Source organism: Phyllobates terribilis, unplaced genomic scaffold, assembly GCF_046119375.1.
Source record: "Phyllobates terribilis strain yellow unplaced genomic scaffold, ASM4611937v1 Scaffold_1__5_contigs__length_1240528914, whole genome shotgun sequence".
Classification (NCBI taxonomy): Eukaryota; Metazoa; Chordata; class Amphibia; order Anura; family Dendrobatidae; genus Phyllobates; species Phyllobates terribilis.
The window spans coordinates 459,204,862-459,221,176 of NW_027362761.1; the positions used below are offsets into that span (position 1 = coordinate 459,204,862).

Consider the following 16,315-nt stretch of genomic DNA (forward strand, 5'->3'; position numbering starts at 1 on the left):
GCCGGCCGGCAATTCAGCAGCGGCATACACCGGTACCCAACAATTTAGACAAGAAGGAATAGAGCATCACACATAGATTAGATAGATAGAAACATGTCAGTCACATATATAAGAAGTACAGTGACAGTGTTGGTTACTGTACTTGTCATTTAGTGTTAAAGGATTTATTTAAAAAAAATACTCCACTCCATGACCTTACTGTGCTTCTTTTTGAGCCACTCCTTTGTTGCCTTGGGTGTATGTTTTGGGTCATTGTCTTGGTGGAAGACCCAGCCACGACCCATCTTCAATGCTCTTACTGAGGTTAGGAGATTGTTGGCCAAAATCTCGCGATACATGACCCCATCCATCTTCCCTTCAGTACGGTGCAGTCGTCATGTCCCCTTTGCAGAAAAGCACCCCCAAAGTATAATGTTTCCCCCACCATGCTTCACGGATGGGACAAGGTTCTTAGGGTTGTACTCATCCTTCTTCTTCCTCCAAACACAGCGAGTTGAGTTAATGCCAAAGAGCTCAATTTTTGTCTCCCAATAACTCACAGAATCATCCAGGTGTTCACTAGCAAACTTCAGACGGGCCTGCACATGTGCCTGCTCGAGCAGAGGAACCTTGCGGGCACTGCAGGATTTTAAACCTTTAAGGAGTAATGTGTTACCAATGGTTTTCTTGGTGACTGTGGTCCCAGATGCCTGGAGATCATTAACAAGTTCCCCCTGTGTAGTTTTAGGCTGATCTCTCACCTTCCTCATGATCAAGGATACCCTACGAGGTGAGATTTTGCATGGTGCCCCACATTGATTGACAGTCATTTTGTATTTCTTCCATTTTCTTACTATTGCACCAACAGTTGTCTCCTTCTCACCCAGCGTCTTGCTTATGGTTTTGTAGCCCATTCCAGCTTTGTGCAGGTCTATGATCTTGTCCCTGACATGCTTAGAAAGCTCTTTGGTCTTTCCCATGTTGTAGAGGTTAGAGTCTGACTAATTAATTGAGTCTGTGAACAGGAGTCTTTTATACAGGTGACTATGTAAGACAGCTGTCTTTAATGCAGGTAACCAGTTGATTAGGAGCGTCTAACTAGTCTGTAGGAGCCAGAACTCATAATGATTTGTAGGAGATCAAATACTTATTTCTCACTGCAAAATGCAAAAAAATTATCTAATTTATACAATGTAATTTTCTTGATATTTTTTTGGATATTCTATCTCTCAATGTTAAAATTATAAACTGTTCATGTCTTTGTCAGTGGGAAAACTTACAAAAACAGCAAGGGATCAAATACTTATTTCCCCATTGTATATACAAACTTAAAGATTTTATATGTGTATATTGTGATGAAGTTATTACAGGGGAACAATGCTGTCATGGGTGTACATAATAAATAACACTATTTCTGACCACCAAGTGATTTGTATACTGCATTTTTTCAAAAGTTTTTCCTTCTGCAGCCTTTATTTCTAATTTGCAATTGACTTTGAAGTAGTGGCAGAGACTAGCTACTATGCTCACTTACATAAAATACACAAAAAAGTGCTTCCTGCTCTAGTAGCACAGACAGGACAGGAGTAGCAGAGACATGGAAGAAATTATACATCAGTACTGAGCACTGTTGCTGTAATTCCAACACTTGGATAATTTTGCTAGCTAGCGCAAGTATGATACCCTCACAATTATCCATCCCACACTATTCCACTATTCTTTAGCAGCGGGCACACGGGATAGCTGAGCAGCAGATGGCGGCTGCGGCTACAATGTGCGCTATTAAAGAAAATGAATATTCACTCCTCTCCATGCCCATAGTTCCGGTGTGGAGAGGAGTGGATATCCCCACTGCTCACCTCAGCATCTGAGGGCGCATGGCAGTGACGTCATGCGCTGCTCAGATGCTGAGATGAGCTGCTGACAGAACAGGATGTAGCACTGGAGCAGAGGGAAGGAAGGTGAGTAGAAGTGTTTATTTTTTCATGTGTGCAGCGATGGGAGGCCATGTATACCAGTGTAGGGGGGCTAAGCATACCAGGATTGGGGATGAGGGGGCCATGCATACCAGGATTTGGGATGAGGGGGCCATGCATACCAGGATTGGGGATGAGGTGGCCATGCATACCAGGATTGGGAATGAGGGGGCCAAGCATACCATTGGGGATGAGGGGGCCATGCATACCAGGATTGGGGATGAGGGGGCCATCCATACCAGGATTGGAGATGAGGGGGCCATGCATACCAGGATTGGAGATGAGGGGGCCATGCATACCAGGATTGGAGATGAGGGGGCCATGCATACAAGGATTGGTGATTAGTGGGCAATGCTTACCAGGATGGGGAAATTTACCAGTAGCTTCTGCATTTCCCACCGTAGGCTTATACTCGAGTCAATAAGTTTTCCCAGTTTTTTTTCGGGACGGCTTATACTCGAGTATATACGGTACTTACACCAAATAACATACAGCAGAGACATATATAGATTATTACAACACTACAGCCAAATTTGTTGGCAATCACTGCAAATAATATCTGAATTATTTCATCATACTACTGTGTAAGCCTGGACTCATAATCTCTAGGGATGAATTTAGTGGAGATAGACAGTTGTGGCGGCAAAAAAAGATTGTTAGACAGCTTGTTAGTTACAGTACCTTTTATCCTGTAAGATATAAATTCTATGAGCATGCACGGAAGAAAATGAAAACAAAAAATAACTGTTAACGTTTACAGAAAATAGGAAATAAGGTAAATTACAGGTTAGTGAGCAACAGAATAAAGTGCCCATAACCCTTGTTCTACCATAAACTACACAAATATAGAGAAATAAAGAAATGACACTGTTTAACATATTTTACTAAACTATAACAGCAAAATTATTACTAAAAAAACTTCCTGTTGAAATCAGTCAATCAAACCTTTGTGGTAAAGTGCAGACACCACTTGGCGTGATATATAAGATGGCATGGGAAATGTATCAGCTCTTTAATTTGCTATTTTTTGTTAAAAGGGTTTTCCACTCTAGGACACACTGTTAGGATATGGCTCTGTGGCAATTTGCATACTTATGGTCAGTACTGACTAGCGTCTCATCCGCTTCTGCCTACGTTCTATTAAGAGATGTGGATGAAAAGCTAGATGGCATATGACCGCAAGTGTGCAAATTGCATGACGACTGCTCAGACCGGCTAGCAGGGCTGAATCCTAACATTGTACATATTACGCACGCTTAGTAAAGTTTTATTAGCTTCCTGAGTTAACACTGCTAGCTGAGAATGCCATGGAGAGGAAAACCCCATTAAGTTATCCAATCTGAGGGTGTTCCAGAGGGGTTCCCACCAAACCAGTAATACTAGCAAAGGAATTTATTTTCATCACACACGAGTTATACACAGGACTAAACAATTAAATCTCTAATATACAGTGATTCTAATATACAGTGATCTAGAGCAATACCTAAACGGGGAGGAGAAGATGTCACTAACTTCACAGTCAATTCCACAGACACTAGAGTCACTAAGACGTACTCCTGGAGCTCTGGTATATCATCCTGAGGGAAAAAAAATACAATCTAAAACATTTTTCATCAATTTGCCTATAACAGATTATCAGATCTATAAATTAAATTCAAGATGTTACTTATAAAGTGCAAATTAAAAGTAATTACCTATATCTATGTATTTGTACATACAAATTGCAAACGTGAACAAAAACTTTACCTCTAAAATAGTCACATTAATTGTAGCAGTTGTTTCCCCGTCTAAAATGATCAAAGATCCAGTTGTGCCAATATAGTCAAGGCCTGATGCCGCTGGGCTCATTATGGTGTCATTCAGAGGATGTGCCACAGATGTGGTGTACGTGATATTAATATCTCCTAATAAATGCACAAATAAATCACAGATATTTTACACTATAAAAACATGGTTATGACATTTTATAGCTCTGGAAATGAACATTAATTATCTGGAAAAACATAAAATGTGGTCAGCACTCCAGAAAGTTCAGATGCAAAAAAGGTGGTTTAATTGCCCATGTGTCACTTTGCAAATGGCCAAATAGATCACCGGTTTTTGCATCTGAACTTTCTGGAGTGCTGACCACATTATAGTTTTTTTTTTCTGTCCTAAGTGTATTGGGTCGCAACTGGCAGGCATGAACCAAATTGCTATATTGAACTTGTGCTGCTTTGTTCTATCTATCTATTTATCTATCACTCTGTCTGTCTATCAAGGTATCGATCTATCTATCATCTATTTTTTTTATCTTCACAATATCACCCAAAAATATGTGCACCTCCAGAAACTGCACTTATATGAAATTACTTTTGGTTATCCCATTTTAAAAGCAGATAATTAATAGTTAAGACTAGAGATGAGCGAACCCGAACTATAAAGACACCTAGTGTCCGTTGCTGAACTCCGAACACAAACTTTTCCTGGAAGTCCGTTTTACAGTTCAAGGAGGAGAGAGATTTCCATTGGGTGCGGGTTCTGGTTCAAGTTCGGGTACAGTTCTGGTCCTCTTTGGGTTAAAGTTCGTCAATCCAGAACTTCCAAGGTTCTACTCATCCCTAGTTAATGCGCACCTGTCAGCAGAATTGTGCTCAGCAAACTACATACACTGTCAGGTGGGCGACATTACACTGATTAATATGATCCCTTGGTTGATGAAATCTGTCCTGTGGTTCTTGTGTAATCTTTATTTTCAGTTTGGCGATAATGATATGCTCGTGCTCAGGGGCAGCCTGTGAGGGGCGCTCTATCTGGTGCTCTACTTACATATTCATCTGTATGCTCTTATGACAGCTGACTGTACCTTCACTGACCTGCCTCGTATTTTACCTAGCCCCGCACTACTAGATACATGATGTAAGCCCCAAAACACTACACTCTACACTGTGCTCTTGTCATTGCAAATTCATGAGCTTAGTGATGGGTGCACTATCAGTGACTGAGATACATCTGGCAGAACAAATACTTCACAGTCTATTTATCTTCACAATCTATTTATCTATATTCACAATCTATCTGTCTATCTATCTATCTATGTATCTATCTATCTATCTATCTATGTATCTATCTATCTATATTCTGTCTGTCTATATTCACAATCTATCTTTCTGTCTATATTCACAATCTATCTGTCTGTCTATTTAAGTGTTTCATAATACTAGAAGTACTTTTGTCACTAACCTAAGGATCCATATTCTCGGTTGATAAAGAGCTGAATAGTTTTATTAGCTTCCTGAGTTATCATGATCCTGGAAGAAGGAGCAAAGCTTAACAGTCCATGTGGCTCATCACTGGCTTCTACAGTGAGAACTGCTTCATATCCTTGTTCATCAAGAACGGCTGCACCAGGCCCCGAAATCCCTGTTAAAATATATAAACAACCCAAGAACATAGACATAAATGGCTGAAGACATCTATTGTTCTCTTCCAAGTACCCAAGTCAATGAAATCCTCATAACATTATGCACAGAAAGATGTAACCCTAACATTCTTGAAGATGAAATCTGCTGTATATTCACATAATGAGGGCAATCAATGCTTCTAGGACCCTCAAGCTCCAGGGGTGCCATGGCGGGATTGCCCTCATCGTGTGTGGCGGGCAGGGAGCGATCCCTCCAGCTCCACTGCCAAGAGGAGGAAAATGGCAGCGGAGCAGAAGGGGTCCGTCCTCTGCTTCCTGCCCGGCAACTTCCTCCCTGACACAGGTTCGTGCGGCTTGATGACGTCATCATGCAGCGCGCGCCTGTGTCAGGGAGAAAGTTGCTGGCAACGAGGATGCTGCGGGGGGACGTGCAGAGAGGTAAGTGTTGTTTTCTTTAATTAATACACTGGGGATGAAGGAGAGCAATAATGATGGAGAAGGTGGGGGGGAGATATGGCAATGATGATGGGTGAGGTGGGGGAAAATATGGAAATAATGATGGAGGAGGTGGGGGAGATATGGCATAGCAATGATGATGGAGGAGGTGGAGGGAGATATGGCATGGCAATGATGATGGAGGAGGTGCGGGGAGATATGGCATGGCAATGATGATGGAGGAGGTGGGTGGAGATATGGCAATGATGATGGAGGAGGTGGGGGAAAATATGGAAATAATGATGGAGGAGGTGGGGGAGATATGGCATGGCAATGATGATGGAGGAGGTGGAGGGAGATATGGCATGGCAATGATGATGGAGGAGGTGCGGGGAGATATGGCATGGCAATGATGATGGAGGAGGTGGGTGGAGATATGGCAATGATGATGGAGGAGGTGGGTGGAGATATGGCAATGATGATGGAGGAGGTGGGGAGATATGGCAATGATGGAGGAGGTGGGGGGAGATATGGCAATGATGGAGGAGGTGGGGGGAGATATGGCAATGATGGAGGAGGCAGGGGGAGACATGGCAATGATGGAGGAGGTGGGGGAGATATGGCAATGATAATGAAGGAAGTGGGGGAGATATGGCAATGAGGATGGAGGAGGTGGGGGAGATATGGCAATGACGATGGAGGAGATACGGCAATGATGGAGGAGGTGGGGGAGATATGGCAATGATGATGGAGGAGATACGGCAATGATGGAGGAGGTGGGGGAGATATGGCAATGATGAAGGAGGTGGGGGGAGATATGGCAATGATGGAGGAGGTGGGGGAGATATGGCAATGATGAAGGAGGTGGGGGGAGATATGGCAATGATGGAGGAGGTGGGGGAGATATGGCAATGATGGAGGAGGTGGGGGAGATATGGCAATGACTATGGAGGAGATACGGCAATGATGGAGGAGGTGGGGGAGATATGGCAATGACGATGGAGGAGATACGGCAATGATGGAGGAGTTGGGGGAGATATGGCAATGATGATGGAGGAGGTGGGGGATATATGGCAATGATGGAGGAGGTGGGGGGAGATATTGCAATGATGGAGGAGGTGGGGGAGACATGACAATGATGGAGAAGGTGGTGGAGATATCACAATGATGGAGATGGTGGGGGAGAGCAATGATAGGGATGGGAGAGAACAATGGATGGGGTTGGGGGAAAGCAATGATGGAAGAGGTGGGTGGAGAGAAATGATGGGGAATTATTTGGATGCTATACGCTGTTAATATCTGGTCTGGTCACAATGTGGTGGTATTTCTCCCTTGTATGTGGTATTATTCGGTCACTATGTGATGGTAATATGTGGTCTGGTCAAGGTGTGTTGGTATTTCTCCCTTGTATGTGGTATTATTCGGTCACTATGTGGTGGTAATATGTGGTCTGGTCACGGGTGTCACTGTATTTCTCCCTTGTATGTAGTATTATTCAGTCACTATTTGGTGGTAATATATGGTCTGGTCATGGTGTGGCTGTATTTCTCCCTTATATGTGGTACTATTGGTGTTGGTATAGTGGATTGTGTTGTGTATGGCGGTTATTTGTTCTCTCTAATATTAATTGGGAGAAGATTCTTTTTCCATTAGTGATTAAATACTTGGAACAAGATGCACTTACAGGGGTTCTCCGATGAAAACAAGTAATCACCTGTCCACAGGATAATTGATAAGTTATTGATTAGAGTGGGGTCTTACTGCTGGGACCAGCACCGATTGGTAGAATGTGGAGCTTTTGTCCCCATGAGACTGCAGCTCATGTGCGACTCGACCACTGATCCATTCATTCCCTCAGTGGCTGTTCTTGTTTTTTTATGGAAACCCCAAAGAGAATGAATGGAGCTGCGGTCAGACGTCCCACCTGCTGCTGCATTTTAAAATGGGGCTAAGTGTCCTGACAGGGATAAAACTTCCCCATTCTTCCGATTGGAAAACGCACCTATGTTCGGACCCAAACGATCAATAAGTGATCACCTATCCTGTGGAGCCCATGGATCGGTGATAACTTGTTTTAACCAAAGAACCCCTTTAATGCAAACTACCGTAATTGTACACCCCAGTTATAGTATGTGCACAGTAGATGTGCTGGAGCTGCCTGTGATTCACAGTCGACACTATAACAGGGATAAAGTCTAACAGTTATTTGCATATTGCTGTAGGGTGGGCCCCGAGGATCAATTTCTCCTGTGGGCCCCAGACACCCCAGTCCGACACTGCCTGGAGTGGTACTTTAAAAAATCTAGTGGCTCTATAATGAATATTGAAAGTTTTATTTTATTAAAATGAGCATTTTCTGAGTACAACTTTAACTGGACTCATTAACAGGGTTCGCCAGTGAAAATATGTTATCAGTTTTTCAATCTACGTATAAGTTATGGTGGTGGTCCGATGTATGAGTTATCACATTTTTACCTTGAGTTATGACATTGTGTAGGAGAATTTGGTACTCTTCTCTCTCCTCGGGAATCTGATCGTCTAGCAGATGAACAGTAAAACTTGAGTTCAGTAACCCCTAGTCATAAGAAATAACATACACATCATCTGATTTACAACTTGTACTGTGAATATGAAATTACTCATTTTTCTATGGCAAATCCAGTAGAAAATTTCACTTCAAATCTGCATCAGACGGAAGTAAAATTCACATATGCAGCATGCAGATTTGTGGTGGACTTCAACATGGTTTTCCCCTCTTTACATTGAAAAGAGTGAAATCTGTGGTGAAAATCCAAAGTTAGAAATTGAAATGCTGGTTAATTTTTTTGTGAAAATTTTTGTAGTGTGCAGATAAGATTTGTTACAATCTCATCCACATGATTAGTACTGTAAGACTTTAAAGAATATGAACACTTTTGGGGACATCTTTTTTCTTTTATGCACATATTTTGGACTATAGAAAATTTTTGCAATTAGGTTTCATTAGAAATTTTTGACCATTTGACTTGTTTCCTTGTGAAGATCTGAGGTGGTGGGTTGTAATAATCACCTAGGCAGGTTAACGATGCAACATTATTTTATTCCTTACATCCAAGGTTTTACAACTCCAGATAAATGGCCAAAATACAATTCTCTCAGTCTTCAAGTTCCCAACCCGGGATTGGTAGTTCCACTGGCCCCGTAACAAGCTATACTCACTGTCTCAACTTTTGGTTGGCCCACAGATTTCGTATCTCCATTGAATATAGTCTGTATTCACATTCCACCCTGCTCCAGACGACAGATAAAACAATAGAAGAGCAGATATCCAGTAGCAACAGTCCTTAAGAAAGTTTATCAAATCCGTACAACAGATCCTACAACTGTAGCACATTTGTCCAGCCCAGTCGGCAACCACTCTTTAAAGGCCATAGGTCATCCATTCATGGACTCCAGGACCTCAGCCTAGATCCTCTCCCTTTGACGTCATTTCACAACCCTCTGACTAAAACATGTGGCTTCTTTTCCTCCCTCTCTGGGTTCAGCCCCCTGAATGGGCAGAAGTGTTCACACCTTACCCCTTAAGCATTTGCTTTTAGCTGAATAAATGAATGAATGAAGAATATTCCAGAAGCCCTTCACCTGCGACTGCATGTGAGACCTCCTGTGGTGACTGCTCCACAAGGTCTACTATCCCCATCCACACAAGGGGACTAGTGGCTGTTAGAACAATGGCTTGAGGCCCCCTGAGATACCAACGAGGTTAATAGAATGATGGCTTTCCTTGATTACCAATCTTGGGTCTGGCCTTATGTATGCATAAGATCCAGCCTGCACGTATTCCTCTGCTTATTAATTCCTGAGGCTGAACTGACGAGCAAACAAATCAGTAATAAAACACAGCAAGCAAATCTCCAATAAAACATAACAAGCAAATCTCTAATAAAGCACAATAATAAGATTGACGGAACCAGTGTTCCACCCTGGAAAAGTCTACATCCCTTAGAGCCGTGGACTCCACTCTAGGTGCACTGGTCCAATAGTCTTAGAATAAGGCCAGCTCCTCACACTTGCATTGTGCTGGCTGCAGAATGAAATTAATGAAGAATCCATCATTATTGAGCTTGTTATGACTAGTGTTGAGCCACCCCCGTAGTGTTCGGGTTCGGTTCGGTTCGTCGAACACCGGGATGTTCGAGGAACTGTTCGTCGAACTGTTCGTCGAACACCTTAGAACACCGTCGAACACCGTTAAAACCAATGGCAGGCAAACAAAAACACATAGAAACACATAGAAAACACCTTCAAAGGTGTCCAAAAGCTGACAAACTGCTCAGAAGACGCTTTCTTTAAAAAAGCCGGCCGGCAATTCAGCAGCGGCATACACCGGTACCCGACAATTTAGACAAAAAGGAATAGAGCCTCACACATAGATTAGATAGATAGAAACATGTCAGTCACATATATATGAAGTACAGTGACAGTGTTGCTTACTGTACTTGTCATTTAGTGTAAAGGATTTATTAAAAAATATAATAGTGTTTTCATGCACTGTCTCTTTAAAAAAGCCGGCCGGCAATTCAGCAGCGGTATCCGACAATTTATAACAGACAGAATAGAGCTTCACACATAGATTAGATAGATAGAAACATGTCAGTCACATATATATGAAGTACAGTGACAATGTTGCTTACTGTACTTGTCATTTAGTGTAAAGGATTTATTAAAAAAATAATAGTGTTTTCATGCACCGTCTCTTTAAAAAAGCCGGCCGGCAATTCAGCATCTGTACCCGACAATTTATAACAGACAGAATAGAGCTTCACACATAGATTAGATAGATAGAAACATGTCAGTCACATATATATGAAGTACAGTGATAGTGTTGGTTACTGTACTTGTCATTTAGTATTAAAATAAAGGATTTATTATTAAAAAAAATTGGCGTGGGGTTCCCCTTAATTTTAGTCTCTAGCGGAGGTTAAGCAGACAGCTGGGGCAGATGTTTGAAGCCTGGGAAGGGGGTAATACCCACGGAGCTTCCCAGGCTACTAATATGAGCCCCCAGCTAAATACATAGCCTTTACTAGCTATTAAAATGGGGGACCCCCCCAAAAAAATGACGTGGGGTCCCCCCTAATTTAATAGCTAGCAAAGGCTAGGCAGACAGCTGGGGGCTGATATTAATAGCCCAGGAAGGGTGCCATGAATATTGGCCCCCTCCCAGGCTAGAAACACCAGCCGTCAGCCGCCCCAGAAATGGCGCATTCATAGGATGCGCCAATTCTGGCACTTAGCCTCGCTCTTCCACGCTGCCCTGGTGCGGTGGCAGGGGGTAATAGGGCTGGGGTTGATGTCAGCTTATAATGCCAGCTGACATCAAGCCCAGGTTAGTAATGGAGAGGCGTCTATAAGACACCCCCATTACTAACCCCATAGTCAAAGTTAAAAGAAAACACAAACACCCAGAATAAAGTCCTTTAATTGAAATAAAGACACAATCCTTTATTGTTCTAAATTAAACCATACTTACCATCACGCCCATTCCAGCTGAAGCCAACGATCTCCTGTAATAAAAGAAAAATAATAAAGCAACCTCATCCTTACCTTTCCATGGTTCCCACGACAGCTTCAGCTCTGCTACATCGAGATGACAGGCTGGACCGCAGCAGAACGCCGCCATCCAGCCTGTCATCCCGCAGACACTGAGAAGCGCAGGCTTGCTTGCGCTCTGCAGTGTCTGGCTGTGACGGCATAAAGATGAGACGAGTTCATGTCCAATGAACTCGGCGCACCTCATGCACGTCACTGACAGCGTGGGAAAATTCTCACGCTGAAGCGCTGAGTGCAGGAGAATTCTCCCACGCTGTCAGTGACGTGCATAAGGTGAGCTCATGTCCAATGAACTCAGCTCACCTCCTGCACGTCACTGACAGCGTGGGAGAATTCTCCTGCACTCAGCGCTTCAGCGTGAGAATTCTCCCACGCTGAAGCGCTGAGTGCAGGAGAATTTTCCCACGCTGTCAGTGACGTGCATGAGGTGAGCCGAGTTCATTGGACATTAACTCGGCTCATCTGGATGCCCTCACAGAGAGACACTGTGGAGCGCAAGCAAGCCTGCGCTTCTCAGTGTCTGCGGGATGACAGGCTGGATGGCAGCGTTCTGCTGCGGTCCAGCCTGTCATCTCGATGTAGCAGAGCTGAAGCTGTCATGGGAACCACGGAAAGGTAAGGATGATGTTGCTTTATTATTTTTCTTTTATTTCAGGAGATTGTTGGCTTCAGCTGGAATGGGTGTGATGGTAAGTATGGTTTAATTTAGAACAATAAAGAATTGTGTGTTTATTTCAATTAAAGGACTTTTTTCTGGGTGTTGTGTTTTTTTTAAATACTTTACTAGAAATTCATGGTGGTCATGTCTAATATTGGCGTGACCCCATGAATTTTGGGCTTAGGGCCAGCTGATAATGCCAAGCTGGCCCTAACCCCTTTATTACCCAGTGAGCCACCGCATCAGGGCCCTGGATGAGTTGGGTACAGCGCCAGAAGATGGCGCTTCTATGAACGCGCCATTTTCCGGGGTGGCTGCGGACTGCAATTTGCAGCGGGGGTGGCCCAGAAAGCTTGGGCCTCCCTGCGCTGCGGATTCCAGCCCCCAGCTGCATAGTTGTACCTGGCTGGACACAAAAACAGGGCGAAGCCCCACGTCAATTTTCTTTAAATTATTTCATGAAATAATTAAGAAAAAAAGGGCTTCCCTATATTGTTGTGTCCGGCCAGGTACAAATAGGCAGCTGGTGGTTGGGGGCAGCCCGCTCCTGCCTGCTGCACCTGACTGGACACAAATATAGTGCGAAGCCCCACGTCAATTTTTTTTTAATTATTTCATGAATTTCCTGAAATAATTTAAAAAAATTGAAGTGGGGCTTCGCACTATATTTGTGTCCAGCCAGGTACAGCAGGCAGGAATGGGCTGCCCCCAACCACCAGCTGCCTATTTGTACCTGGCCGGACACAACAATATAGGGAAGGCCTTTTTTTCTTAATTATTTCATGAATTTCATGAAATAATTAAAAAAAATTGAAGTGGGGCTTCGCACTATATTTGTGTCCAGCCAGGTACAGCAGGCAGGAACGGGCTGCCCCCAACCACCAGCTGACTATTTGTACCTGGCCGGACACAACAATATAGGGAAGGCCTTTTTTTCTTAATTATTTCATGAATTTCATGAAATAATTAAAAAAAAAATACGTGGGGCTTCGCCCTATTTTTGTGTCCAGCCAGGTACAACTAGGCAGCTGGGGGCTGGAATCTGCAGCGCAGGGAGGCCCAAGCTTTCTGGGCCCCCCCCCGCTGCAAATTGCAGTCCGCAGCCGCCCCGGAAAATGGCACGTTCATAGAAGCGCCATCTTCTGGCGCTGTACCCAACTCATCCAGGGCCCTGGTGCGGTGGCTCACTGGGTAATAAAGGGGTTAGGGCCAGCTTGGTATTATCAGCTGGCCCCAAGCCCAAAATTCATGGGGTCACGCCAGTATTAGACATGACCGCCATGAATTTCTAGTAAAGTATTTAAAAAAAACACAACACCCAGAAAAAAGTCCTTTAATTGAAATAAACACACAATTCTTTATTGTTCTAAATTAAACTATACTTACCATCGCGCCCATTCCAGCTGAAGCCAACGATCTCCTGCAATAAAAGAAAAATAATAAACCAACCTCATCCTTACCTTTCCATGGTTCCCACGACAGCTTCAGCTCTGCTACATCGAGATGACAGGCTGGACCGCAGCAGAACGCTGCCATCCAGCCTGTCATGCCTCAGACACTGAGAAGAGCAGGCATGCTTGCGCTCCTCAGTGTCTCGCTGTGACGGCATCCAGATGAGCCGAGTTCATGTCCAATGAACTCAGCTCACCTCATGCACGTCACTGACAGCATGGGAAAATTCTCACGCTGAAGTGCTGAGTGCAGGAGAATTGTCCCACGCTGTCAGTGACGTGCATGAGGTGAGCTCATGTCCAATGAACTCAGCTCACCTCATGCACCTCACTGACAGCGTGGGAAAATTCTCCTGCACTCAGCGCTTCAGCGTGAGAATTCTCCCACGCTGTAAGTGACGTGCATGAGGTGCGCCGAGTTCATTGGACATGAACTCGTCTCATCTTTATGCCATCACAGCCAGACACTGAGGAGTGGAAGCATGCCTGCGCTTCTCAGTGTCTGTGGGATGACAGGCTGGATGGCGGCGTTCTGCTGCGGTCCAGCCTGTCATCTCGATGTAGCAGAGCTGAAGCTGTCGTGGGAACCATGGAAAGGTAAGGATGAGGTTGCTTTATTATTTTATTTTTATTACAGGAGATCGTTGGCTTCAGCTGGAATGGGCGTGATGGTAAGTATGGTTTAATTTAGAACAATAAAGAATTGTGTCTTTATTTCAATTAAAGGACTTTATTCTGGGTGTTTGTGTTTTTTTTAACTTTGACTATGGGGTTAGTAATGGGGGTGTCTTATAGACGCCTCTCCATTACTAACCTGGGCTTGATGTCAGCTGGCATTATAAGCTGACATCAACCCCAGCCCTATTACCCCCTGCCACCGCACCAGGGCAGCGTGGAAGAGCGAGGCTAAGTGCCAGAATTGGCGCATCCTATGAATGCGCCATTTCTGGGGCGGCTGACGGCTGGTGTTTCTAGCCTGGGAGGGGGCCAATATTCATGGCTCCCTTCCTGGGCTATTAATATCAGCCCCCAGCTGTCTGCCTAGCCTTTGCTAGCTATTAAATTAGGGGGGACCCCACGTCATTTTTTGGGGGGGGTCCCCCATTTTAATAGCTAGTAAAGGCTATGTATTCAGCTGGGGGCTGATATTAGTAGCCTGGGAAGCTCCGTGGGTATTACCCCCTTCCCAGGCTTCAAACATCTGCCCCAGCTGTCTGCTTAACCTCCGCTAGAGCCTAAAATTAAGGGGAACCCCACGCCAATTTTTTTAATAATAAATCCTTTATTTTAATACTAAATGACAAGTACAGTAACCAACACTGTCACTGTACTTCATATATATGTGACTGACATGTTTCTATCTATCTAATCTATGTGTGAAGCTCTATTCTGTCTGTTATATATTGTCGGGTACAGATGCTGAATTGCCGGCCGGCTTTCTTAAAGAGACGGTGCATGAAAACACTATTATTTTTTTTAATAAATCCTTTACACTAAATGGCAAGTACAGTAAGCAACACTGTCACTGTACTTCATATATATGTGACTGACATGTTTCTATCTATCTAATCTATGTGTGATTCTCTATTCCTTCTATTCTAAATTGTTGGGTACAGATGCTGAATTGCCGGCCGGCTTTTTTAAAGAGACGGTGCATGAAAACACTATTATTTTTTTTGATAAATCCTTTACACTAAATGACAAGTACAGTAATCAACACTGTCACTGTACTTCATATATATGTGACTGACATGTTTCTATCTATCTAATCTATGTGTGATTCTCTATTCCTTCTATTCTAAATTGTCGGGTACCGCTGCTGAATTGCCGGCCGGCTTTTTTAAAGAGACGGTGCATGAAAACACTATTATTTTTTTTGATAAATCCTTTACGCTAAATGACAAGTACAGTAAGCAGCACTTTCACTGTACTTCGTATATATGTGGCTGACATGTTTATATCTATCTAATCTATGTGTGAAGCTCTATTCTTTCGGTTCTAAATTGTCGGGTACCGGTGTATGCCGCTGCTGAATTGCCGGCTTTTCATGTTTCACTGTTGGCACTGTTCCCATCGATTTGGGCAATCACTGTAATGCCACAACCACCATGGCTGTGGCATTACAGTGAGTGGCAGACAATCCCTGCATGATTGGTGCTCTAAATAGCACCAGACATGCAGGACACGCTTTTGGTGCACGAACAGTTATCGAACATAACCTCGAACAGCCGAATTTTTTGCAAATCGTTCGGGTTCGTCGAACAACTCGAACACCGCCCAAAACAGCTCGAATTTGAGATTGGCGAACAGTTCTAGTCGAACACCGCTCATCTCTAGTTATGACCCAGAGCTTGTAACGCTTTTACCTGTCTGCTACTGAACTTCTCTGTGCTGTTTTACAACTAAAAAAAACATGTCAAAGTTGAACAGAACTTTAAAATGGTGTAGAGATCCTCACTTTCTGACAGCGTCACACACACACAAAGTCCTTATGGCAAACAGGAAGGTTTATTACAGTTCATAAACCTCCACCAACCAAACAGAAAACAGCAACCCGTATAAACTACAGTCCACACTTCTCTGTCTCTGGCTGAGACTAAACCACAGTAAAGGTCTTTCCACCTCCCACACCCAGACACTGAATGAGGCAGCTGCACTGCCTTAAATAGGCCTTTCCAAGTCCTGTAACTGGATGTATGGGACCGGCTAGTCCCACCCAGCTATTTTGTCCGTTCCTAAAACTCAGACTCAAAATCCAGGCCCATTAAAAAAAAACCCTTTCAGCACTATCCATGCTGCAGCCTGCTTCTCCGGGTCCTAC

General features: G+C 43.8%; 1 protein-coding gene across 4 annotated transcripts in view; it reads right to left on the reverse strand.

Annotated features, from left to right (window-relative positions):
* ADGRV1 (adhesion G protein-coupled receptor V1) overlaps positions 1 to 16,315 on the reverse strand; it is a 627,077-nt gene that overhangs the window by 387,518 nt on the left and 223,244 nt on the right. For all 4 annotated transcript variants that reach the window (XR_012320105.1, XM_073678624.1, XM_073678616.1 and 1 more), the window contains 4 exons: positions 8,269 to 8,368; positions 5,178 to 5,357; positions 3,702 to 3,859; positions 3,439 to 3,532 (listed from right to left, as the gene is read on the reverse strand). Coding sequence is in view for 3 of the 4 variants with exons in the window: in XM_073678624.1 (XP_073534725.1) it covers positions 3,439 to 3,532; positions 3,702 to 3,859; positions 5,178 to 5,357; positions 8,269 to 8,368 (532 nt within the window). In the remaining variant the exon portion in view is untranslated. The remainder of the gene's footprint in view (positions 1 to 3,438; positions 3,533 to 3,701; positions 3,860 to 5,177; positions 5,358 to 8,268; positions 8,369 to 16,315) is intronic.